General features: G+C 42.3%; 1 protein-coding gene across 1 annotated transcript in view; it reads right to left on the minus strand.

Moving 5' to 3' along the window:
- Positions 1–3,553: 3,553 nt before the first annotated feature.
- Positions 3,554–26,730, minus strand: part of LOC137207074 (acyl-coenzyme A synthetase ACSM1, mitochondrial-like) — a 47,601-nt gene continuing 24,424 nt past the window's right edge. Inside the window, exons 9-14 of the mRNA XM_067706489.1 lie at positions 24,865–24,945; positions 24,225–24,326; positions 8,017–8,144; positions 6,835–6,934; positions 5,386–5,505; positions 3,554–3,899 (exon numbers count right to left, since the gene is read on the minus strand). Coding sequence (XP_067562590.1) covers positions 3,813–3,899; positions 5,386–5,505; positions 6,835–6,934; positions 8,017–8,144; positions 24,225–24,326; positions 24,865–24,945 — 618 coding nt within the window. The 3' untranslated portion in view covers positions 3,554–3,812. The remainder of the gene's footprint in view (positions 3,900–5,385; positions 5,506–6,834; positions 6,935–8,016; positions 8,145–24,224; positions 24,327–24,864; positions 24,946–26,730) is intronic.

Here is a 26,730-nt window from a genome sequence, read left to right on the forward strand (position 1 = left end):
AAACTTATTGTAAACAGGAAACATTCTATTACTGCTATAATGGAAAATCAATGTCTTTTACCATAAATACAAAGAAATGATTTTAAAAAAACCAAGCAAAACAAAAACAAAAAACAGGGATAACTAAACAATAGTGTTGAAATCTGTTTAGATGCAGTTGCCTGCCTACAGAATCCCACGTTTGGGCTGTGTGGTTATAAAGAGACAGACTAGGCACAGAAGGGGTGGAAGTCAGACTAGCCGCGAAGTGAATGGGAGGCAGACGCAGCCTGTAAGGGACTGGGGACTTCCATGAACAGTGCCAGGGTCACCCTGGTTACAGCTCAAGCAGGGATGAGGGAAAGAAGGAGAAGTGAACAGAGTTAAGGGGCCTGGAAAGGGTGAGACCATTCGTGCAGCAGACGAAGCATCCCCAAAGCGGGTTCAGCCTCCCATCCAGGGGAGGAGCCCTCCGTGGCCCCTGAAGGCAGGGCCAGGAGCCTTGGGCTTGAGACCCAGCTGTGCTGCTTACCAGCGGTGTGACCCTGGGTGGGTTTCCTCCCTAAGATGGAAATGCCCAGTCCTGTGTCCAAAGACTGTCATGAGGACAAAGGGAGGCCATGTGCTGAGCGCCTGTGCCCATCAGCTTCATCATCTCCCAGGGGCGACTGTCCTCCCAGAACTGGCACCTTAGAAGCTGTGAAGGCTTTAAAGGCCCCTCCTGTTACCAGCCTGTGCTAAGCACTGTACTCTGCAGGCGTCTTCTTATGGCCCATGCCATCTGTATCCCCATTGCACAGATGGAGAGTCAGGGAGAGGTGTTGTACCCAGGCTGAGAAAAGGTTCGGGGGGACTTGGGTCTGGGTGGGAGTGGGGGGAATGTTGGGAGAGGAAGAAGCTGGAGCTGAGGCCTCCAGAGAGAGAAGGGGCCAGAGAGAATCTTTGCCTTTGCTCAGGGTCAGCCCTGCTCCGAAGATGAAGCAAACCAGGCGACCATGGTCACACCTCATTCCTCCACCTCGGGCTGATGGTCAGTCATTGCTGTGGTGATGATAATATTATCATACAATGGTCCTGATGATGTCTTTACTGTCACTGTTGTTATTGTGGGAGAGGGCACAGCCCACTCGGACACACAGCGCGGGTCCTGGGGAGGCACACTTTTTTCCCTCGCTTGACCTTGCGATCTGCTAGGCCCCATGCAACACCCCCACGTTAAGTGCATGCTGTCATAGCCCAGTCCTTCCCCTGTGCCCTGTCCCCAGAACCACCCTACCCTGGCCATTCTCTGGTGTCTCAGAGCATAAGCACAGCCCTCTGGAAGGCCCTCAATGGGACAGGTGCCTAGCACTGGGTTCGGAGCCAGGAAAACACCCCCTTCCATGAGAGCCTAGGTGGGGTAGGTCATGCTGATCTCGAGGGTGTGGCGGCTTGAAGCAGGATCTCAGTTCCCTGACCGGGAATCAAACCCAGGCTGTGGCGGTGAAAGTGCTGAATCCCAACCACTAGACCACGAGGGCCGGTGGGCTTGAAACAGGACCTCAGTCCTTGTCTTCTTTGAAGAAAGAATTCAGCAAAGAGAAAGAAGGTAGGGAAGCAGATAGAGCGTTTATTAGAAGAAAAGTCCATGCGGAAAGACACACGGATGGGCTCAGAGAGAGAGAGAGTCATGCTTTTGGGGTGGCTTGAATTGCTTATATGGCTGCAGTTCTCCGGGTTCCCTCTAGCCAATCACCTTGATTCGTCTTGCTTTGTGCCCATATTTGGTCTGACTCAGGGTCCTACCCAATGTGCACAGGCATCTTTTAGCCAAGATAGATTCCAGCGTGAGAGTCTCTGAGAGGTTGGCAGGACATATTATGGGCTAGCACCCCCTCCATTTTCTGACCCCTGAGGAACCGTTTTGTGCATGTGTAGTGCAGGAGGTCTCCTTGACCTCAAGAATGAAAAATATGGTAGTCTTTTTACTCAGGCAGAGCTGAGCTTCTCTCTGTTCCTGCCTTTATCTTTTCCTTGAAATGTCAGCAGGAGACAAGCTCCAGCTACTGAGCCTGGAGCCCGTCTACCTTCTACCTCAATGCCAGGGTCTGTTCACCCCGACTGCCTGTGGAGGTATCCACTGGAGTGCCAGAACTGTCTGGGAGCATGTGTGTGTGTGACTGTGGTTGTATAAGTCTGCATGTATGAACCTGTGTGTCTGAGTTTCTGTGTCTGTGAGCATCTCGATTGTGAACGTGAATTTCGCACTGCACAGCACTGAGACATTGAGTGTCTCTCTGTTTTTCTCTGTACGCATTTGTGTCTGCACCTTTGTCACTGAATGAATGTACATTGGTTGTGCAAATCCGTGTGTGTGTCTGTGTCTCAGGGCATATGGGTCCGTGGAGTTGTGTCTGTGTTTTATATGTGTGTGACTGTGCTGTGTGTGAAGTTGCTGTCCCTTTGGGTGTTCCTGATTGTATCTGTGTGTTTGTCTTCTTTTTGTGCCTGTGTGTATGTGGCTGTGTTCTGTGTCTATGTCTCTGCCTACATGTCTGTGTGTGTGTGTGTGTGTGTGTGTGTGCGCGCGCGCGTGTGTGCGCCTCCTTGGGGTGTGTGTGGGTCTGCCCTGGGGGGCTGTCTCACAGGGCCCTGAGTATGTGTACTTGTGTGTGTATGTGTGTGTGTTTCCCCCAGGGTGTCCTTGCCTGCGTTGGTCTGTGTGTGAGCTGTCCATGAGCCCAACACCTGAGTCCCCAGGTGAGGCTGGGGGTGATTCTTTACCTGTGCGTCTCTGTGTTTGTGATGTCTGTATATTACCCTGTGAGTGTGTGTATCTGTGCACCTCAGAAGAGGGCAGCTGCAGAGGGGATCTCCCTCTCAGTGACCGCGCCCCCAGGAATGGGTGAGAAGGAGACAATGTGCGCTTCTCTCACCCCCAGGCTCAGCCTCTTCTGCCTCTGCTCCTTCCAGCCTCTGGTGGTTCCATCTCAGGCCAGAAGGATGGATGGAGTAAAGGGTTAGTTCACAGGACCACAGGCCAGGGGGGTCAGAGGGCTCTGGATGGCAGAGCGGATTACACAGTATAAGGAGAGGTGTGTGGGGAGGACTCCTGGGTCCCTGGGAAGGGCTGGACGAGTCCTGCAGGGTTCCTGGGCCCCCAGATGGCAGGTGCTCACTCACCTGCACTGGTCCAGGCTGGGACCTGCAAGCAGCAACAGCAGCAGCATTATTGGTGGGACGAGAGGCAGTGGGTCCACTGGAGGGTGCAGGTGAGGGATGGTGTGGCAGGCAAGTGTCGTCACCAGGCTGGGCTGCCCTCCCCTCTTCTCCATTCCCCAGACACCACACTTGCCCTGCCTCCCACCTCACCCCCAGTTGGGTAGAGGCAAGCCAGGCAGGAGCAGACCCCGGGGGCCACATGGACTGTTCCTCCTAGACCTCTATGTCCTGGTCGTCGACTGGGTCACAGAGTCTCTGGAACCAGGAGGGAGAATCAGGCCCTGGGGCAGTCTCTGATGGGGGTTGGGGGAATTACGAGGGACAGCATTTAGCACTGGATCTTTTCCAGAATAAACGCACAACAGACTCACTGTGGATGCTGAGTCAGTATTTAATTTGCTTCAGCCCCATTCTGAGCGCTCAGCTGGGCGATCTGAAAGGAACAGGGAACTTGGAGGAAGGATAGTGATTGATATTAATTTAAACGAACAAAAATGCTGGAATGTTGACACTCCTGGCTCTCTCAGGTCAGCTCTCTCAGCGCTCCTCTCCTCACCCTCACCATCGTGAGGGACCTGAGGCCGCCAGGCCTTTGGCCAGCATCACACAGTGGTTTCTGAGTTTACTGCCAATTACATCTGACCAAACTCCTTCTTCCGGAGTTCACTTCTTTTTATCTTGCCAGTGATGGTTTTGGGCAGCTCTGAGACAAACTCCACCTGGTTGAGGATAAAGCAAACACATTCTGACTAAGTCCCCCCGTCATTTTCTATCAACCCTCAGCTCTCCTCCTTTGCCCTCTCACAGTCCCCCAGACAGGCTGGCGCCATGTGGGGGCCTTAATGGGGTCCACCATTTATGTCAGATTCTCCTCTGACCTCCTGAAGTTGGATGCAGCCCTTTGATGTACTTTGACCAGTGAAATATGAGAAGGAGTGAAGTGTGCCACCTCTAACAGAAAAGGTGGGAGTCATTGAGACAGGCTACCCCCTCTGTCCATCTCTTCTAGTGCTCTGGGAGGTACCTACATGGTGGCTGCTCCTTTATCCTGGTCCCAGGATGAGGGGATGTGGAGCAAAGGCTCCAGGAAAGCTATGGTGGACAAGTGGCGTGAGCAAGAAAGACACCGTCCTTGTTATAATCCACTGCAACTTTGGGACTCTTTGTTACCCACAGTAACATGTAGCCCTTCCTGACTGGTACGCATCCTCTACTCTACTCTCGATAAAGCATCAGATCCTAATGTTAGCAGCATGAACTCTTTTGTCAGATACACATGGGGTTGAATTCCAGCTTCTATTTACTCTAATCTCAGGCAACTTACTTTGAGTCTCTAAGCCTCAGTTTCCTCTCTGTAGACTGGGATGATTATCTCAGGTTGTGGAGAGGATTAAATGAAATAATAATGCATGTAAAGCATTGAGTCTAGTACACACAGTAAATGCTCAATAAATATTAGCTATATAGCTTTATAATATGTATTGATTGTAAACATTCAGACAATGCAGCAAAGTATTACTACAAAAGAAGGAAATTTTAACTTGTTTTTAAACATATCAGATAGCACTACGTATGTTATTTCTTAGCCTGCTTTTTTATCTCAATAATATATTATTATGATATTTTACGTTAGAAATCTGCATCATCAGTTTAAATTACAGAATAATATTAAATTCCATGAGTAATTTCATCATTTCTCTATGCTGCACAGTTTTATAGCTTGTGCACAGCATTTAAAACAAATGAAGTTGAACAAAAAATATCAGAATGTATTACATACTGTTAGGGTAAATATCATTATGTTCTTTGTTGTTTGCTATGTGTGTATATGGGTGTTGGGTTGCAATACAGAATCTATTTCTCACGACAGAATGTTTTTTAATAGCTTGGAAGTTGCTGGTTTGGGTGTCTTTTTCAAATTTTGAAAGATTATAAATAACCTTCCTGGATATCCTTGGGCAACTGTCTTATTTTTTTCTTTAGGCTGACACTCCAGCAAAGGATGAGTTTCTGACAGAGGATCGAGGTTCCATCCGATTCAGTGGGCTCCCTCACACCCCTAAGCTGAAATGCTTCTTCTGCAGAGAAAAATATTAGTGCTCTTGGCTACTTAGGCTTCACCCCAGACACTGTATGAGACTTGAGGCAGTGGAGCCCCCAGAACCACTCACAGGGACCAGACCCCATCCATCTGCTCTCGCTCACCTTCCTTGGGTACTTGTACGGGGCTGTCACTGACTTCACATGCTGCTGCAGCTCCTTGGTGAGCTGGTCTCGATCATGGGACAGGAAGTTTGGGGTCAGGACAATGAAAGCCTTCACTACCTGCAGTGAAGAAGCAGAGTGGAGGCTCAGAGAGAGGGACAACCAAAGCATAGTTTAAGGAGTAAATGCCTGGGACTTCCCTGGAGATCCAGTGCTTAAGACTCCACACTCCCACCACAGGGGCCGCGGGTTTGAGCCCTAGTCAGGGAAGTAAGATGCCGCATGCCATGCCACACTGCACGGCCAATAAATAAATAAATAAAACTTTAAAAATAATTTTCAGGGCTTCCCTGGTGGCGCAGTGGTTGAGAGTCCTCCTGCCGATGCAGGGGACACGGGTTCTCGCCCCGGTCCGGGAAGATCCCACATGCCGCGGAGCGGCTGTGCCCGTGAGCCATGGCCGCTGAGCCTGCGCGTCCGGAGCCTGTGCTTCGCAATGGGAGAGGCCACAACAGTGAGAGGCCCGCGTTAAAAAAAAAAAAAAAATAATAATAATAATAATTTTCAGTTTTAAAATTTTTTTAATTTAAAAAAATTTTTTTAAATAAAATAAATGCTTACAAAATTAATGGGAAAACAAACTGACAGCAGAGCCTTTGGAAATCCCAGGTTCAAATCTCAATGCTTCCAATTTCCACTCTTTGCTTTGGAACATTACTTAACCTATCTTAATCTCGATCTCCTTCTCTGCGAAATGGGGAGAGGACAGGTGCATTCCTCATCAGGTTCATGCAAGATTCCATGAGATAATACACATAAAACGTGAAGCCAGTTTAAATGTATTTGTATTCCTATTATTGTCATCATCACCATTTTCACTATTATTGTAGGTAGAGTTCTGTGGGTATTTAATAATAGCTAAGACCTTGTGGGCATTTAATAACGTTGGTAATTTATTAGTTTCCTATTATTATTCATGTCCTCATTTAACTTCTCAGGGATTGTACATAGAAGGTGTTCAATAAACACTTGTTGAATCAAGGATGCATGCTCTGGAGCCAGAGTGCTCAATTTCCCACCACTTATTAGCTGTGTAATCCAGGCAAGTTATTTAACCTCTTTATGCCTCTGTTTCCTTCTCTGCAAAAAGGTATTAAAAGAGTCCTTAATTCATTGTGTTCTGTGAGGGATAAATGAGCTGACACCCAGTAAGAGCTGATTAACTGCTAGATGGCAGCAGCAGCAGCATTCACTATCAGCATCGTTTCAGTCACAGATGAGGCCACAGTGCCCCCTGCTGACCACATCGTGTAAGTGCACATGCACATCAACCATGCCCTCGCTTCACCCTAGGTCCAAGGCTGGGTAGGTATGGCCGGGAAGTTTTCCCCTCACCTGCCTTCCCAGTCCCACGCCCAGCCACGATGACCTCCACGTCCCGTTCCTCACCTCCCCTCGAATCGGGTCCGGGCTGCTCACCACAGCGGACTCAGCCACCGCTGGGTGCTCTGCCAGGGCGTTCTCCACTTCTGCCGGCCCAATGCGGTACCTGCAGGACCAATGGTTCCTTCTGAGCCAATTCCCGGGCGAGGGTGACTCAGGCCCTCAGATCGCATCTTTTGGAGAGACACATCTTCCCTTGGCACGGAGGGTATCTGTCACAGGGCGCCAGGGCCTGTGTAATGGGACTGAAATGTGAAGTCCTGAACGTTCCATGCTAAGAAATACAAGGCTCAGGTGCCCCCCAGGTGAGAGAGGAGGTGAATGCTTCATCCTCCCAGAGCTCTGGGGCTTGGCTCAAGCTCAAGCAGCTTCCCCTGGCATGAAAACTCCTTAGCTTAAACATTTGTACAAATTTTACAGCCTGTTCCTCACTATATCAGCATTGGTTTTAGAAATTAAAAGCAACAAACTCAATTTTCCTGAAATTCCCAAGAAAACATGTTTTTCTAGTGTAACGTGTCAATTTTTTTCTTTATAAATCATGTAAGAGTTAGGAACAACAGACTTGCAGTCAGACCGCCTTTGTTCAAATCTGGCCTGCACCCTGTACTGTCTTTGAAACTTCAGGCAACGTTTTTCACTGCTCACTGACTCCGTTTGCTCATGTAAAATGGGCATAATCATGGGAATTCCCTGGCCATCCAGTGGTTAGGGCTACGTGCTCCCACTGTAGGGAGCACGGGTTCAATCCCCGCTCGGGGAACTGAGATCCTGCATGCCGCACACTTGCGGCCTCCATACACACACCCTCCCCGCCCCCCCCAAAAAATAAAATAAAATGGGCATAATCACATCTACCTTACAGCATTGGGAGGTGGTTCGTATAAAGCTCTACAGAGAGTACGGTCACATAATACGTATTCCAGAAAGGTGAATTTTATTATTGCTGTTGTTATGTGCTTCTGTGACATGTGGTTCACTACAGGAGCACACAGAATAAGGTCCCTCAACAAATAGGGCCCAAAGTCAAGTCTTCCTTCCCAGTGCCTCTAACTTGCACGATGTCTTACTTTGGTTCAGAGTTAGGCTGAGAGTCCATCACCAAGGCATGAAGGAATGTCTGGGCATGCTACCTCCCACCAGGCTTGTGAGGGTGGTACCTTCCGGTTCAGCGTCAGCCATACCTACCCGGAGGCATTGATGACATCATCGGCCCTCCCCAGGAACCAGAAGTAGCCCTCTGTATCAACGGTTGCTCTGTCCCCACTGTTGTAAAAGTCCCCACACTCCACTTCGGCTGTCTTCACCGGGTTACTCTGCAAAGACAACGACACTCCTCTGTCAAAAACAGTGAGTTTATAGAGATGATGAGCTACAACAATGAGCTCGGATCTGGGTTTGAATCCTGCTTCTGGCTCTACCTGGCACCTGGGCAATTTTTATAATCTGAGTCTACTTTCATGACATGCAAGCACTCAGTGCATGCTACTGGTCAATTAGTGAACAATGTTAAACCAATTTTAAGAACAATTTTTTAAAAAAATTTTATTTATTTATTTTTGGCTGGGTTGGGTCTTCATTGCTGCACGTGGGCTTTCTCTAGTTGCAGCGAGCGGGGCTACTCTTTGTTGCAGTTCACGGGCTTCTCATTGCGGCAGCTTCTCTTGTTTTGGAGCACAAGCTCTAGGTGTGGGAGCTTCAGTAGTTGTGGCACGTGGACTCAGTAGTTGTGGCTCACGGGCTCTAGAGTGCAGGCTCAGTAGTTGTGGGACACAGGCTTAGCTTCTCCGCGGCATGAGGGATCTTCCTGTACCAGGGATCAAACCCGTGTCCCCTGCATTGGCAGGCGGACTCTAAACCACTGCGCCAACAGGGAAGCCCATTGCCTCCGGTTTTTGGCAAGAGATACGTTTTCCACTTGAGATACCAGATCAAATTCTGTTTTAAACAAATGCTTTAAAGTAATTTGATTTAAAGTGAAAAATAATGTAAGTAATAATATACATGGTGCATGGACGTGGCAGAAAATAGTTGACGTGGACTTGAATGACTGACATTTAGGAGACACCACATCAAAGGGTACAGAAAAAGTCCCACCCCCAAATCATGTACCATTTGAACTGCTGTCCATCTCAGTGTACTCTGATACAGTTGACCTGACACATCCCTGTGGACACGTCTTCCCTGAAGGAAATGATATTTCTTGATGTCAATCATCTGAGGTAGGGTCAGAGATTGGAACCTTGCAGATGGGACTCCCACACCCAGGGAAGGAATTCCTTTGCCTCTCCGGGCCTGAACTTCTTGGAAGTAGATCTCAGAGCCATTGAAGAGCTCCTGAATGGTAGGAGAATAGTATCACATCTACCACACAGAGAGGGTCAGAGTCTACAGAGGCACCAAATTGAGTTCTTCACCTTGACTACTTTTAAAAAGTGCTACTGGTGGGTGATGTCAAGAAAACATGGCAAATGAGGAAGACTTAAGGTCTCATTTCCCCCAAAAAACTACAAAAAATGTACAAGAAGTTGAATTGACTATGTACAACATCTGGGAAAGAGTCAAAGGCTTAAAACAACCTTATAACTACCCAATCAAGAAAAAGCCATCTTAAAAATGGTACAAAGTTTTGTGACATTTTATTCACCCTTGCTCCAGCCTTTCTCCTGCATGGCAGTTTTGGTCTTGAGCAGATGGCAGCCCAGTTCCCAGTGCCCCTGCTCCAACTAGAGACAGCAGAGAAGATCTCATTTGCAAATTATTGTACACACCTGTTGTAACCTGTCTGGGGATAATGGGAGGACTGAGCAAGGCAGGCAGTTCATGTAACTCAGAATATAAGTGGGAAAAGCAATAGGCACTGTTCATAGAAGCTACCTGGAAGACTACAAAACTAAAAGGTACCTAAGGTAAGAAATTATGGGTGGAGATATACAATAGATCATCAAGGTCTGGAGGAGAAGCTGGGGTGAGATTCTTTCAAGAAATTAGGATATTCAAGACAGCTGTGCACATGGCGGTATTTAGAAAACCATGCACATACCTGAGCAAGACGTGTGCTCACAGGAGTCCTAAGAAGACCTTAAGGTTTCACCTCAGACTGATCTCTAGGCGCAGAGCAAGCTGAGCTAAGTGGTGAAGGAGTACCCCAGCACAGACCTAACTTGTACATTGGTTGTTCTCTCCTTTTTGTTGTGATTGGTATTTTTGTTTGTTTGACCTCTTGACACTCAAGAAAATCTCTGTCAAAACATTAGCTGAACATGAGTTAAATGATCAGAAACTTCAGTGTGATCACACATGGCCAATAATTGTCGTTGCAAGAAGAGTTTGGAAACGTCTCAAAACAAACATACTGTTATAGGCTTCAACAGTCAACAAAACGAAACAAGAACAACAACAAAACCCCAGACACCCCAACCCCCAGGGAAGCAGGAGAATCTGATTTCCAGAGTTACCACACTGTAATAGTGAGAGGCCCAATATTCAACTAAAAATTACAAGACATACAATGAAACAGAAATCATGCCTCAGGACTTCCCTGGTGGTCCAGTAGTAAAGAATCCACCTTCCAATGCAGGAGAAACGGGTTCGATCCTTGGTCGGGGAACTAAGAGCCCACATGCTGTGGGGCAGCTAAGCCCGTGCGTCACAACTACTGAGCACGTTTGCCTCAACTAGGCAGTCCTCATGCTGCAAACTACAGAGCCCACACACTCTGGAGCCTGTGCACCATAACTAGAGAGAGAAAATCCACACGCCACAACTAGAAAGAAGCCCGCACACTGCAACAAAAGATCCCACATGCCACAACAATGATCCTGTGTATTGCACTAAGACCCTACACAGCCAAAAGTAAAAAATAGATAAATAAAATAAATAAATATTTAAAAACATCATGCCCCATTCAAAGGAATGAAATTAATTGACAGAAACCATCCCTGAGGAAGCCCAGACATAAGACTTACTAGACAAACAGTTTAAATCAAGCTTGTTAAATGTGGTCACAGAGGTAAAGGAAGAAATGGACAAAGCACTACAAGAAGTCAGAAAAGTGACATGTGGACAAAATGAGAATATCAACAAAGAGATGGAAATTATGGAAAGGCACCAAACAGACATTCTAGAAAAGTGCAATAACTAAAACAAAAAATTCACTGAAGTGTTTGGCAGTAGTTTAAAACAGGAATAAGAAAGAATCAGAGAGTTGAAGACAGAACAATAGAAGTTATTGGGTCTGAGGAGCAAACAGGAAAAAAATTGAAGAAAAGCAAACAGAGCCTAATGGACTTGCATGACACCATCGAGCAGACAAACATGTGCATTATGAGAGAAGGAAATGAGACAGAGAAAGGGACAGGAATAGTATTTGAAGATATAGGGGCAAAATCTTCTCAAATGTAATGAAACACATGAATTTACAAATACAAGAAGTTCAAAGAAATCCAATAAGATAATCCCAAGAGACCCAAACCAGGAAACATAAAAATCACAATATTGCAAGCCAAACAGAATCTTGAAAACAGCAAGAGAAGTGACTCATCACATACAAGGATCCTCAGTAAGATTATCAGTTGATTCTCATAGGAAACCTTGAAGGCCAGAAGTGGTGGGATTACATATTTAAAGTGTTGAAAGAAAAAAACCTGTCAATCAAGACTTCTCTATCTTGCCTTCAAAACGCTCCTTAAGAATGAGGGAGAAATTAAGATATTTTCAGATAAAAGCTGAGGGCATTCATTGCCACTAGACATGCCCTAGCAGATATGGTAAAGGAATTCCTACAGGTTAAAATGAAAAGACTCTAGACATGTGTCAAATCCATATAAAGATATCTTTGGAAAAGTTAAGTGTGTGGGCAAATGTAAAAGCCAATATTACTGTAATTTTGATTTGTGACTCCACTTTTAATTTTCTATAGTATTTTTTTTTTATTTATAAAAAAATTCTAAGTCTATATTTTTGGGTACACAGTTTACAAAGATATAATTTATGGAATCAGTATCAGAAAGAGGGGACAAAGCTCTATGGAAGTAGAGTTTCTTGTTTTTGTTTCTTTAATGCTTCCATGTTTTTAATGAGGTAGCATTGGTTTATAACATCATATGTTTCATGCATACATTATAATTTGACTTCTTTATACACTACAGCACGCTCACCACAAAAACTCTAGTTTCCATCTTTTACCATACAATTGACCCTCTTTACTCACTTTGCCCTCCAACCCCCATCCCCTCTGATAACCATTAATATGATCTCCATATCTATGCTTTTGTTTTGTTTGTTTGTTTTTCTAATATTCCACATATGAGTGGAATCACAGGTATTTGTCCTTCTCTGTTTTGTTGATGGTTTCATTTGTTGTGCAGAAGCTTTTTAGTTTGGTGTAGTTCCATTTGTTTGCTTTTGTTTTTGTTGCCCTTACCCGAGGAGACATAGCCAAAAATATGTTGCTAAGACCAGTGTCAAAGAGCACACTGTCTATGTTTTCTTCTAGGAGTCTTATGGTTTTAGGTCTTACATTCAAGTTTTTTAATCCATTTTGAGTTAATTTTTGTGTATGACGTCAGATAGTGGTCTAGTTTCACTCTTTTGTCTGTGGCTGTCCAGCTTTCCCAACATCATTTATTAAAGAGACTTTCTTTTCTCCATTGTAGATTCTTGGCTCCCTTGTCATAAATTTGTTGTCCATATATGTGTGAGTTTATTTCTGGGCTCTCAAATATTTCCATTGATCTATGTGTCTGTTTTTCTGCCAAATTATTTTGAATAGTATAACTTTGTAGTATGATTTGAAATCAGCAAGTGTGATCCTCCCACTTTGTTCTATTTTCTCAGTGAGGATTGCTTTGGCTACTTGGGGTCTTTTGTGGTTCCAGACAAATTTAGAATTCTTTGTTCTATTTCTTTGAAAAATGTTATTACAATTTTGATATGGATTGCACTGAAGTTGCAGATTACTTTAGGTAAAATGAACATTTTAACAATGTTATTCCTTCCAATGCATGAGTATGAACTAGTTTTCCATTTCTTTGCTGCTGCTTCAATTTCTTTCAACAATGTCTTATAGTTTTTCGTGTACAGGTCTTCTACCTCCTTATTTAAATTTATTCCTAAGGATTTTATTCTACTTGTTGTGATTGTAAATGGGATTTTTTTCTTAATGTATTCTTCTGCTAGTTCATTGTTATTATATATAAATGCAACAGATTTTTGTATACTGATTTTGTACCCTGCAACTTTCCTCTTTTCATTTATTAGTTGCAATAGTTTTTGGTGGAGTCTTTAGGGTTTTCTACATATAAAATCATGTCATCTGCAAATAAGATGACAAGTAAAATTTGTCACCTTTCCAATTTGGATGACTTTTATTTCTTTTTCTTGCCTATCTGCTGTGATTAGAACTTCCAATACTATGTTGAATAAGAGGGGCGAGGATGCTCATCCTCGTCTTCTTCCTGATTTTAGAGGGATGGCTTTCAGTGTCTCACTGTTGAGTATGATTTTAGCTGTGGGTTTGTCATAAATGGGCTTTATTATGTTGAGGTATATTCCTTCCATACCCACTTTATTGAGAGTTATTTTTAATCATAAATGGATGTTAAACATTGTCAAATGATTTTTCTGCAACTGTAGAGATAATCATATGATTTTTATTCTTTGTTAATGTGGTGTATCACATTGCTTAATTTGCATATATTGAGCCACCCTTGGATCCCTGTAATAAGTCCCACTCCATCATGGTGTATAATCCTTTTAATGTATTGTTGTATTAGGTTTGCTAATTTTTTAAAAAAATTATTTATTTTTGGCTGTGTTGGGTCTTTGTTTCTGTGCGAGGGCTTTCTCTAGTTGCGGCGAGCAGGGGCCACTCTTCATCACGGTGCACGGTCCTCTCACTGTTGCAGCCTCTCGTTGCAGAGCACAGGCTCCAGACGCGCAGGCTCAGTAGTTGTGGCTCACGGGACTAGTTGCTCCGCGGCATGTGGGATCCTCCCAGACCAGGGCTCGAACCCGTGTCCCCTGCATTGGCAGGCAGACTCTCAGCCACTGCACCACCAGGGAAGCTCAGTTTGCTAATATTTTGTTGATAACTTTTGCATCTATGTTCATCAGAGATACTGGCTTGCAATTTTATTTGTTGTGTGTGTTATCCTTGTCTGGTTTGGTATCGGTCTAATGTTGGCCTTGTAAAATGAGTTGGGAAACCGTCCTTCCTCTTCAATTTTTTGGAATAGTTTGAATATGATAGGTATTAAATCTTCTTTGAATGTTTGGTAGAATTCACCAGTGCAGCCATCTGGCTTTCTGGGAGGTTTTCAATTACTGTTTCAATCTCCTTAATGTTGATCAGTCTATCCAGATTTTCTATTTCTTCATGATTCAATCTTAGAAGGTTGCATGATTCTAAGAATGTTTCCATTTATTCTAGGTTGTCCATTTTTTGTTCATCATATTCTCATAATCTTTTGTATTTCTGTAGTATCCATTGTTATTACGCCTCTTTTGTTTTTTATTTTATCAGTGCCTTCTCTCCTTTTTCCTGTGAGTTGAGCTACAGGTTTGTCAATTTTGTTTATCTTTTCAAAGAACCAGCTCTTTCTTTCATTGATCTTTTCTCTTGTCTTTTAAGTATCTATTGCATTTGTTTCTGCTCTTATTTTTAATATTTCCTTCCTTCTACTGTCTTTGGGCTTCACCTATTCTTTTTCTAGCTCCTTTAAGTGTAAGGTTAAATAGTTTGAGACTTTTTTTGCTTCTTGACGTAGGCCTGTATCATTATAAACTTCCCTCTTAGTACCAGTTTTGCTGCAACCCACAGATTTTGGTATGTTATACTTTTATTTTTAGTTGTCTTAAGGTATTTTTAATTTTTTCCTTTAAGTTCTCCCTTGACACAGTAGTTGTTCAGCACCATGTTGTTTAGTCTCCACATATCTGTGACTTTTCTAGCTTTCTTCTTGTAGTTGATTTCTAGTTTCATACCGTTATATTCAGAAAAGATGCTTGAAAGGATTTCAGTCTTCTTAAATTTATTGAGACTTATTTTGTGTCCAAACACATGGCCTAACCTTGAGAATGTTCCATGTGCACTTGAGAAGAATGTGTTGTCTCCTGCTTTTGCATAGAATGTTCTATATACGTCTATTCAGGCCATTTGGTCTAATGTTTTATTTAAGGCCATTGTTTCCTTGTTGACTTTTTGTCTAAATGATCTACCCATTAACGTAAGTGGAGTGTTAAAGTCCCCTACTATTGCTGTGCTGCCATCAATTTCTCCCTTTACGTCTGTTAATAATCGCTTTATATATTTTGGTACTCCTAGGTTAGGTGTATACAGTCGTTAGTTCCAGAAACCCCTGCAGATACCAAAATTTGAGGATGCTCAAGTCTCTTATAATTTGCATATAACGTACAAACAATTTCCTGTAAAGTTTATATCATCTCTAGATTACTTATAATACCTAATACAATGTAAATGCTATGCAGATAGTTGCCGGCACACAACAAAGTTAGATTTGCTTTTTGCTTCTCTCTGGAATTGTGTTCTGAATTTTTTTTGATCTGCAGGTAGTTGAATCTGTGGATGTAAAACGTGCAGATCTGGAGGGTTGACTGTATATATATTAATAAATATCATATATTCTTGAAGGGTTATCTCCTTTATTATTATGTAATGTTCATCTTTTGCTCTTCTTACCTTTCTTGGCTTGAAGTCATTTGTCTGTTATGAATATAGCTACACCCAATTGTTTTGGCTGCCCTTTGCTTGCAGTATCATCTCGCATCCCTTCACTCAGAGCCTATTTTTTTTTAGAGCTGAGATGAGTCTCCTGGAGGCAGAATATAGTTGGATCTTGTTTTTTAATCCATCCAGCCACTGTGTCTCTTTTGATGGGTGACCTTAATCCATTGGCATTTAGGGTGATCACTGATGATATATGAGGACTTAGTTCTGCCATTTTATCTTTTGTTTTCTGGTCGCTCTGTATTGCCACTTTTTTGTTGTTTGTTTGTTTTGGGTTTTTTTGGGGTTTTGTTTTGTTTTGTTTTTTTCCTTGTGTTTCTTTCTGCCATTTTAGTTTGGTGGTTTTCTATGTTGTTTTTCTTCAGCTTATTCTTTTTTTATGTTTTGTTTTGTGGTTACCATGAGGTTTGTATAAAATGTCTCATAAATAAAACAGCCCTTTTTCTGTAGATAACATCTTATCTCATTTGCCTATACAGGTTCCATCGTTTTCCTGTTCCCCCTTTATATTTGGTGTGTGTGTGCCTCAAATTATCTTCTCTTATACTGTAAGTGTGTTACCAGATTGAAGTACCTTAGTTATTTTTACTGCTTTCCCCCCTTTTATGCTATAACTGTTTAACAACTTATATAGAGTTGCAATTTTCTGATTCTATCTGTTTACTCAAAGTTTTGTGTACTTTTGTCTTTTCATTTTGGTAGAAGAGCTCCTTTCAACATTTCTTGTAAGGCAGGTTTAGTGGCGATGAACTCCCTCAACTTTTGTTTGTCAGGGAAAACCTTTATTTCTCCTTCATATCTGAAGGATAACTTTGCTGGTTAGAAAAGTCTTGGCTGACAGTTTTTATCTTTCAACAATTTGAGTATGTCATTCCACTCTCTCCTGGCCTGTAGAGTTTCTGCTGAGAAATCTGCTGATGGGCTAATGCGGGTACCTTTGCAGGACAATGTCTTTTTTTCCCCACTGCCTTTAAAATTCTTTTTTTATCATTGATTTTGATAGCTTAATATAATGTGCCTTGGAGAAGGTCTGTTTGCACTGAGATAATTAGGTGTTCTGTTAGCTTGTGGAGTCATATATCCAGTTCCTTCTCCTGGTTTGGGGAGTTCTTAGCTATTATTTCTTATTTTTTTATATGCTCTCTGATCTCATCTTCTCTCCTCCTTGTGGAATACCAATTATCCTTATGTTATGTTTTCTAATGAGTGTCTTCATTTTTTAAAACCTTATTTCTCTCTCCTACCTGAATCATTTCTAGATTTCTATCTTTGAGCTCACTAATTCTCCTTTCCATATGGTCTGCTCTATTTCCAGTGGTTTCTAGTACTGTCTTTATCTCATTTTATTGAGTTCTTCAGCTCCAGAATTCGTTTGTTTCTTTTTTAGGGTAACCAATCTCTTTTGTAAAGTATTCCTCTGTTCATCAACTTTATTCCTGAGCTCATTGAATTGCTTTTCTGAGTTTTCTTGTAGCTCAGTGAGTTTCTTCATGATACCTATTTTGAATTCTCCATTAGTTAAGGCATGCTCTTCCGTGATTTTCACTTTGGTTTCTGGAGAATTGTCATTTCCTTTTTGGTATACTGCATTGCTGTCATTTTTCATGGTGCTTGATGAGATGTTCCTGTGCCAGTGCATTTGAAGTATCCACCACCTTTCTTAATAGATAAAGTTTTGCTTACTTTGTTTCTAACAAACCAATAATTGGTAACTAGAGGTTTTTCCTTTGTTTTTAAGTAGGTGGCACTACAGCACAAGTTTTTTTTTTTAACATGTTTATTGGAGTATAATTGCTTTACAATGTTGTGTTAGTTTCTGCTTTATAACAAAGTGAATCAGTTATACATATACATATGTTACCATATCTCATCCCCCTTGCGTCTCCCTCCCTCCCACCCTCCCTATCCCACCCCTCTAGGTAGTCACAAACCACGGAGCTGATCTCCCTGTGCTATGCAGCTGCTTCCCACTAGTTATCTATTTTACGTTTGGTAGTGTATATATGTCCATGCCACTCTCTCACTTTGTCACAGCTTACCCTTCCCCCTCCCCATATCCTCAAGTCCATTCTCTAGTAGGTCTGTGTCTTTATTCCCGTCTTACCCCTAGGTTCTTCATGACTTTTTTTTTTTCTTAGATTCCATATATATGTGTTAGCATATGGTATTTGTTTTTCTCTTCCTGACTTACTTCACTGTGTATGACAGACTCTAGGTCCATCCACCTCACTACGAATAACTCAATTTCGTCTCTTTTTATGGCTGAGTAATATTCCATTGTATATATGTGCCACATCTTCTTGTGGGTTTTTTTTTTTTTTTTTGCGGTACGCGGGCCTCTCACTGTTGTGGCCCCTCCCGTTGCGGAGCACAGGCTCCGGACGCGCAGGCTCAGCGGCGATGGCTCATGGGCCCAGCCACTCCGCGGCATGTGGGATCCTCCCAGACTGGGGCACAAACCCGTGTTCCCTGCATCGGCAGGCGGACTCTCAAACACTGCACCACCAGGGAAGCCCAATGTGCCACATCTTCTTTATCCATTCATCTGTTGATGGACACTTAGGTTCCTTTCATGTCCAGGTTTTTGGTTCGTCTTTCCAGAGCTGCCTCTTGTGTTATTTGAGAATCTGCATTTTCCATCTTCCATTGTCTCTGTGGAAGGTGTGGCCCCATGCCCTCATAATTGCTTCTTGTGCTCCTGGGGTCACTGGTGCCTTGCTGTTGCTGGTGTCACTTCTGTTGCTGGCATCACCACCAGGAGCACTGATACGGCAGAAGTTTCCGCTGTGTCTGGGGTTGCCTAGGTTGCGGCCACTGCTGCCCCAGTGGGGGTAGTTGGAGGGAGGGGTAGAAGCTGGGGTCAGAGGTTGTCATGTTCATGGGCACCACCACAAGCAGGGGTCTGGAGTTTCATGTGCTCCTGTGGCTGAAGGGACTGGGGTCATGGGGCTCACTTCTACTGCTGCCCAGTTCTCTGTGGCCATGGGCACTGCTGCAGCTGGAAGCCAGAGTCATGTGTGTCACCTTTGCTGCTGCTGCTGGATTCTCTGGGGCTGTGGCTCAGCCATGATAGCCAGGAGGCCAGTATCATGGGCACTGGTTCTGCCTCTTCTGTGTGTTCCAACCCATCCACCTTCAGATTACAGATGTGTAGATCTCTCTTGTGTCCTGGTGTGTTGAGCAGAGGAACCGGTGTCGTGTTATGGATGTTTTACTAGTTGTAGATTAAAGGAGAGAGACAAAGGGATTGTCTCACACCACCATAATGCTTAGAAGTATAGCTTTTGTATGTAATTGAAGTTAATTTGGTATCAATACAAATTAGATTGTTATAATTTTAGGATGTTATATGTCATCCCCCTAGTAACCATGAAGAAAATATCTAAGGAATATAAACTAAAGGAAATTAGAAGAGAAGCAAAATATGTCACTAAAAAATATCAACTAAATAAGAAAGAAGATGGTAGTGGAGGAAATGAGGGGCAAAAAAGCATTAAGACATACAGAAGATGAATAGCAAAATGGCATATGTAAGTCTTTCCTTATCAATAATTACTTTAAATGTAAATGGGTGAAACTCTCCAATCCAAAGGCAGAGATTTGCAGAATAGATGATAAAACATGATCCAACTCTACACTGTCTATAAGAGACTCATTTCAGATTCAAAGACACAAGTAGGTTGAAAAGATGGAAAAAGACATTCCCTACAAATAGGAGACAAAACGGTGGCTATCTAATAATATCAGACAAAATAAACTTGAAGTTGAATACTGGCACAAGTGACAATAAATGGACATTATATATTGAAAAAAAAGATTAATTCACTGAGACTATATAACATTCAGAAACATATATGCACCTAACAGCATAGTGCCAAAATATATGATGCAAACATAGACAGAATTAAAGGGAGAAATCAAAACTCCAAATTATATAAAATAAACATTGATGGAATTGAAGGGAGAAATATACAGTTCTACAATAACACTTGGAGAGTTCAATATATTGCTTTCAATAATGGATAGAACAACCAGAAAGAAGGTCAATAATGAAGTGGAGGACTTGACTAACACTACACACCAATTGGATCTGACCGATATACAAAATACCCTGCCTAAGAACAACAGAACACACATTTTTCTCAAATGTACATGGAACATTCTACAGGATGGGTCACATAATATGCCACAAAACAAAGATTAGTACATTTTAGAAGATTGAAATCATACAAGGTATCTTACCTGATCACATAGAATGAAATTAAAAATTAACAACAAAAAGAAAAGTGAGAAATTCACAAATATGTAGAAAATTAAGCAATACAGTCTTAAACAACCAATAAGTCAAAAATGAAATCACAGGGGAAATTAGAAATTACATGGAGATAAATAACAACCAAACTACAACATACCAAAGCTTGTGATTGTAACAAAAGCAGTGTTGCTTAGGAATTTTAAACACCTACATTAGGAAACAAAAAAATCTCACGGCAATAACTTAACACTTTAAGTAACAAGAAAGAGGAGAGCAAACTAAATCCAAAGCTAGCAAAAGAAGGAAATAAGTTTGGATCTAAGAATAACAAAATAGCGAATAGGAAAACAATAGAGAGAACAAATAAAGCCAAAAGTTGGTTCTTTGATAAGATCAAAATTTGACAGATGTTTAGCTATATTAAGAAAAAAAGAAATGATTCAAATTATTAAAATCGGAAATGCAAGAGGAGATATTACTAGCCATTTTACATTCCAAAAAAGAAAAGTTTGTAAGAGAACACTAAAACAATTATACACCAAAAGACAGGATAATCTAGATGAAAGAGGCAAATTTCTAGAAACACATAATCTACCAAAAATAAATCATGAAGAAATAAAAAATATGAATAGACCTATAACTAGTAAGGAGATTGAATCAGTAATCAACACTCTCATCCCTCCCCACCCTGAAAAGAAATCCCCAGACCTGATGCCTTCATTGATGAAAACTCCTGAACATTTAAAGAAGAATTAATACCAATTATTCTCAAGCTCTTCCAAAAAATTGAAGGGGAGAAACAAACTCCTTAACTCAATCTATGAGGTCAGCATCACTCTGACACCAAATCCAGACAAAGATACTACAAAAAAAGAACACTACAGACTCTTATGAATAATTGGGGCAAAATTCTCAGCAAAATGCTAGCAAACAGAATTCAGCAACATAGTAAAAGGATTATATACCATGTCCAAGTGGGATTTATTCCTGGTTCAACATATGAAAATCAATCAATGTAATGAACCATGCTATAGAATGACAGTGGGGGCTGGGGGACCCCATATCTATTCAACTGATGCAGAGAAAGCATTTAACAAAATTCAGTACCCTTTCATGATAAAAACACTGTTTATTTAATAAACTAGGAATAGAAGGAAACATCCTCAACATGACAAAGGCCATATATTTAAAAAAAAAGCATAGCTAACATCATTCTCACTGGACTGAAAGATTTTCTCTTAAGATCAGGAACAAGACAGGAGAGCCTGATCTCACCATTTCTACTCAACAAAGTATTGGAAGTTTACCCAGGTCAGTTAGGCAAGAAAAAGAAACGAGGCACCAAAATGAAACAGAATTAAAACTAGATCTGTTCACAGATAGCATGATCTTACATGTACAAAACCCTAAAAAACTTTCTCTCACACACACAAATTGTTAGAGCTAATAAAGGAATTCAGCAAAGTTATAGGAAAGAAAATCAATGCACAAAACTTAAGATGCAGTTCTATATCTTAACAATTAACAATCCAAAAAGAAAATTAAGAAAACATCAATAAGAATACAATACTAAGGATAAATTTAGTATAGAAGGTGAAAGACTTGTACACTGAAGATTAAAAATCACTGCTGAAAAAGAGAAAGAAGACATAAATAAATGGAAAAGCATCCCGTATTCATTGATTTGAGACAATATTAAGGTGACAATGCTGCCCAACATTATCTACAGATTCAATGCAATCCCTATAAAAATTTCAATGGTGTTTTTTCAGACATAGAAAAACCCATCCTAAAATTCACATAAAATCTCAAGGGATCCCAAAATGCAAACACAACCTTTAGAAAGGAGAAAAAAGTTGGAGGACTTACACTCCTGATTTCAGAAACTTACTTCAAAGCTATAGCAATCAAAACAATGTGATACATTCATAAAAAGAGACATACAGACCACTGGAAGAGCATAGAGAACCCAAAAAATAACGCTCACATATACTGTCAATTGATTTTAGGCAAGGGTGCCAAGACCATTCAGTGGGAAAGACAGTCTTTTTAACAAATGGTGCTCGGAAACGTGGATGACCACATGCAAAAGAATGAAGTTACCTTATATCATACACAAAAATTAATTCAAAATAGATCAAAAACTTAAATGTAAGAGCTGAGCTTATGAAACTCTTGGAAGAAAACACAGAGGAAAATCTTGCCTTGGATTTCACAATGATTTCTTGAATATGATATCAAAAGCACAGGAAATAAAAGAAAAATATTGAATAGATAAAATGTTCTTCACCAAATTTAAAAACTTTGTATGTCATAGGATACTATCAAGAAAGTGAAAAGACAATGGGAGAAAATATTTGCAAAGCATATAATTTGCATATCTGATAAGGTATTAATATCCAGCCTACATAAAGAACTCTTACAACTTAGAAACAACAACAACAGAAAAATGAACAAGCCAATTAAAAATGGGCAAAGAACTTGAATAGACAATTCTCCGAAGATATACAAATGGCCAATACGAACATGAAAAGATGCTAGTCATTAGAGAAATGTCAATCAAAACCACAATGAGTTACCACTTCAAACCCATTAGAATGGCCATTATTAAAAATAAACTGAAAATAGCAAGTGAGTGTAAGGATATGAGGAAATGAAAAGCCTTGTGCATGTGGAAAACATGCATGGCAATTCCTCAAAAAGTTAAACAGAATTACCATATGATCTAGCAATTCCATTTCTGGGTATATAACCAAAAGAAGGGAAAGCAGGGACCCAAACAGTTACTTGCACAATCAGTGTTCATAGCAGCATTATTCACAAAGGCCAAAAGGTGGAAACAACCCAAATGTCCATCAAAACTTGGTATATACATACAATGGAATATTATTCAGTCTCAAAAGATGACAGTTTGCTAAAACATGGATGAACCTTGAAAACATGGTGCTAAGTGAAATAAGCCAGACACAAAAGGGCAAATGTTGTATGATTCCACTTATATGAGGTAACTAAAATAGGCAAGTTCTTAAAGACAAAAAGTACCATTAGAGGTTACCAGATGCGGGGAGATGGGGACTAGGCAGCTGTTGTCTAATGGGAACAGAATTGCTTCTGAGGATGGAGGAAATTGTCTGCAGATGCATGGTGGTGACGGTTGTGCAATATTGTAAATTTTACTCAGTGCTACTGAGCTAACGGTATGCTCAGGAATGGTGAAAAGGGTAAATTTTATATCATATATATATATATATGCCTCAATAAAAAGAAAATAAAAGAACAGAATATAAGCCCACAAATCTCAAAGGTAGAGTGACATGTCTCAATGCCATGAGAACATGTGAAATGAAGGAAATCAGTGTGGCCATATGGCAAGACATCTTTGCTAAATAAAATATGTTATGTACAATTTTTTTTAAGTCATGGCTTTGGACCATGCCAGTTCAATTTAATGAGAATCTCTGTGGTTGGATCCAAGTATTTAAAAAAACAGAATCCCTCAAATGATTCTAACGTGCAGGCAGTATTAAGAACTGCTGATCTAGATACCTGTTACTCTGTGTTCATTTTCCCTTTTATCCAACCTTTACACTGTGCTACTGAGAATTAAGGCTAAGGCTTGCATGATTGCTTCTGGACAATAGTACCACAGAGGGACAGGGCCCCACCCACCCACCCAAGGCCACAGTGTGAGCACAACAGTGACACCAGTGGCTGTGACTCTGTAGAAAGGAGATGGAGTCTGAGATCAATTTCAGGGTCTGTCTACCGTTCTATGGTCCATCTTGGAAGCTGAGGTTTTCCTCTTAGAGGCCACTGCTAGCTAGGGTTTGTCTGATGAAGAGTTACAGCAGGTTTCCTTATACTCTATTGTAGGTTTCTGTAGTTCCTGGATTTCTCATTTAGAGTTTGGGGTCCAAAACACACCACTTTGAATCCTAGGCCTGCCATTTATTTGACATGGGAAAGACACGTTAAGCTTCTAATCTGCAGTTTCTTCCTCTTTAAAGTGGGGATAATAGCGCCCCTGGAGGCTCAGCGAGTATAATAGATTTGTTTGCACCCTGTTGCTAAGTGTGGTGGTATGATGTGAACCCAGTCAAAGCCAGCATTCTTAACCACAAGAGATCACTGGACCCCAAGTCTGGTGGTTCTGAAGCCAGGCTGTTTTCTACCCCAGCAGTCAGCCCATAAGTGCCAGATGGGTTATGACAGAAAGGGATGTGGGAACACACTATGAGCTTTGAGATTAATTAGAACAGGTTTCATTGACTTGGAGTGAATAAAGGAAGAAGGAAAAGTCTCAAGATGCAGAGTTGAGTCCAGTCCCTTATCACCTACACAGCTCCCTGCAAGGATTCTTGGGCCATGTGGGGGCAGATGGGGTGTCCTTACCTCGTAGCACATGAAGATGCCTATGGGCCTGGTAGGCTTGATCCTGATGCCAATGTTTCCTTCAGTGTTGGGTGGCAGGATGTTGCCCTTGTCGTCAATGATCTGGAGCAAGAGACCTGTGAATCCGACCCTGCAGGGATCCCCAACACTCCTGCCCCACCCAAACACTGCCTGGCTCATTCATGTGACACAGTGGGGGTAGTTGGGGGAGGGGGTTGTGGTAGAGGAGGCCTGTCAGAAAATAGAATAAAACCGTCAAAAGTCTTTGAAATCAGCAAATGGTGGAACCCAAGCCACGGGTCTATGTGTTTCATGCATATATAGACATCACAAATGTGTCTTCAAGCGAGAAACACGGATCAGGAAAAACTAAAGGCACCAGCAGTGGAGAGAGCTGCCTGTGCTACTGCAAGTACTCTTTCCCAGGCTCGGTGCATGAGGCCTCTGGCTGTCCTGGCAAGCTGCGCTCACGCCCAGGACATTGCAGTTCTCAACTGAAAACTCCCCAGGAAACTGGAGGAAAAGTAGGCGGAGAAGAGGAGGGGGAATCTGGAGGTATGACTGGTTCTGTCACCTCGTGTCACACAGTGGTCCAACCCCAGCCGAGCACTAATGTCTGCCAATGTCTTTACCACCAGACCTGAACGTCGTAGGGTGGGATGGCCTTCCCCAAGGAACCCAGCTTGATCTTCATCCCCCGGAGAGTGCCACAAGTTGTTCCCTGTTTGCAAAGAAGAGAACTGTGGTTGGCCAAGACTCCAGGCTAATCACAAGGCAGCAAGAATCAAACACAGCATCCTTGCTTACAGATGTCATTTGATGCTGTGCAAAGAGCCCTCATGGGGAAGCTAGAAGGCATCGACCCCACTCTAGTCAGCAGACATTCGCTGCACCTGACATGGGCTGGGCCTGAGCCCGGTGCTGGGGCTACAGAGTCCAGTGGGAGAGGCCATGAAGAAACAGAGGAGTGAGCCCGGCTGTGGGCATGTAACATAGGGTGTGGAGTGCCCACTGTATGCCAAACATGTGTCCCTGTGCCGGGGAGGGCCATGAGTATATTTCACAACCATTTACTTGTAGCTGCCTCAACTGCTTCTCAGAGCTGTGCTGAGATTATTCAGATTGTTCACGTTGTTCCCCTACCCCCAGGTCTTCCTGATGAACCTTATTCCTTCTTTATGGTTCTCGAAATTATCATTCTTCCTAAAGTTAAGCGCTTTACACACAGAGAGACCAAGGTTTGAATCCTGACTCCACCACTCACTAGCTATGTACCAAGTAATCCCCCTTGATCTCCTCCTCTGTTAAATGGGGGTAATTATAACATTATCGCTCAGAGTGCTTGTGAGTGTGTGCCAGGCACACACCAAGTATTCAATAAACAACTACTACTAGCTATCATTCAGGCCCTAATAAATGGAAGTTGGGAGATTCTCTTTCTGTGGTATTTTTCCCCACACTTCTATTGTTGCTTGTCTGTTTCCCTCAGTAGATAATGAGCATTCAGAGAATAGAGATTGTCCCATCCATCTCTGCACCCCCAGCCTCTAAACACAATACCTACCTAAAAACAACAGTGACAACCATAGCTGCAATAGGGGTTAGACACTGTGCCCAGAGCTTTGTATACTTTCTTTCTTTTACCTTATCATAACCTGGCAAGCCTGGCATATTTCCATTTTGGAGATGGGGAAGCTAGACTCTGCAAGATTCAGTGATATGCCTACAGTCTTGAAGCCTATAACTGGCAAGGCTGAGATCGGAACTGGGGTCTGAGCTCCTGAGAGAGGAAGTACTTTCCCCTCTGCAATGTCACTGCTTACACTACAGGCACGTGGAAAATGTCACAGAAATGAGTGGACAGGTGTGAAAACGTTTGGAGAAATAAAGCACCATCCGGGTATCGGGGAGTATTCTGTTGTTATGAATAGTTAATGCGAAGGGACTGGCGTCATGGGTGTAGCGCATAGTTCTAACCTCACCCTTCTTGTCTGAATGCAAACTGAACCAGCAAGGACAGACCTAGAGTCTTAACATTTCTCAATCCTGGAAGCAGACCCAGTAACTGATCATTTATTTGCAAAGTAATGTCAGAAAAGTATGTCAGTTGGAATTATAACGGCTATTTTGCTACAGGCCCTGAGATGACAGTCATACCTCTGTCAGCTAAAGGGATGATAGGGAAGTAGGGGAAAGTGGCTCTGCCCAGCATCGGAAATGCATTGAAAATGTGTTAGAAGTGAGATACCTGCCCACACTATCATGGATAAAGTCCTTGAGCTTCAAGACATGCCTGATGCTTTGAATGCCCTGCCCACCTGACTGGTCAGTGATCCTCTTTGGGATCACACTGTGTGTGCGTGTGTGTGTGTGTGTGTGTGTGTGTGTCTGTGCGTGTGTGTGTGTGTGGCATGTATATAGAAGATCTCTCCTCCTGCTAGTTTCTCACCATCAAAGCTGTGTGCTCTCCTCATAAACACCCAGAAATGAACTAGTGAACTTTCGG

This window comes from Pseudorca crassidens, chromosome 15 (genome assembly GCF_039906515.1).
Source record: "Pseudorca crassidens isolate mPseCra1 chromosome 15, mPseCra1.hap1, whole genome shotgun sequence".
Classification (NCBI taxonomy): domain Eukaryota; kingdom Metazoa; phylum Chordata; class Mammalia; order Artiodactyla; family Delphinidae; genus Pseudorca; species Pseudorca crassidens.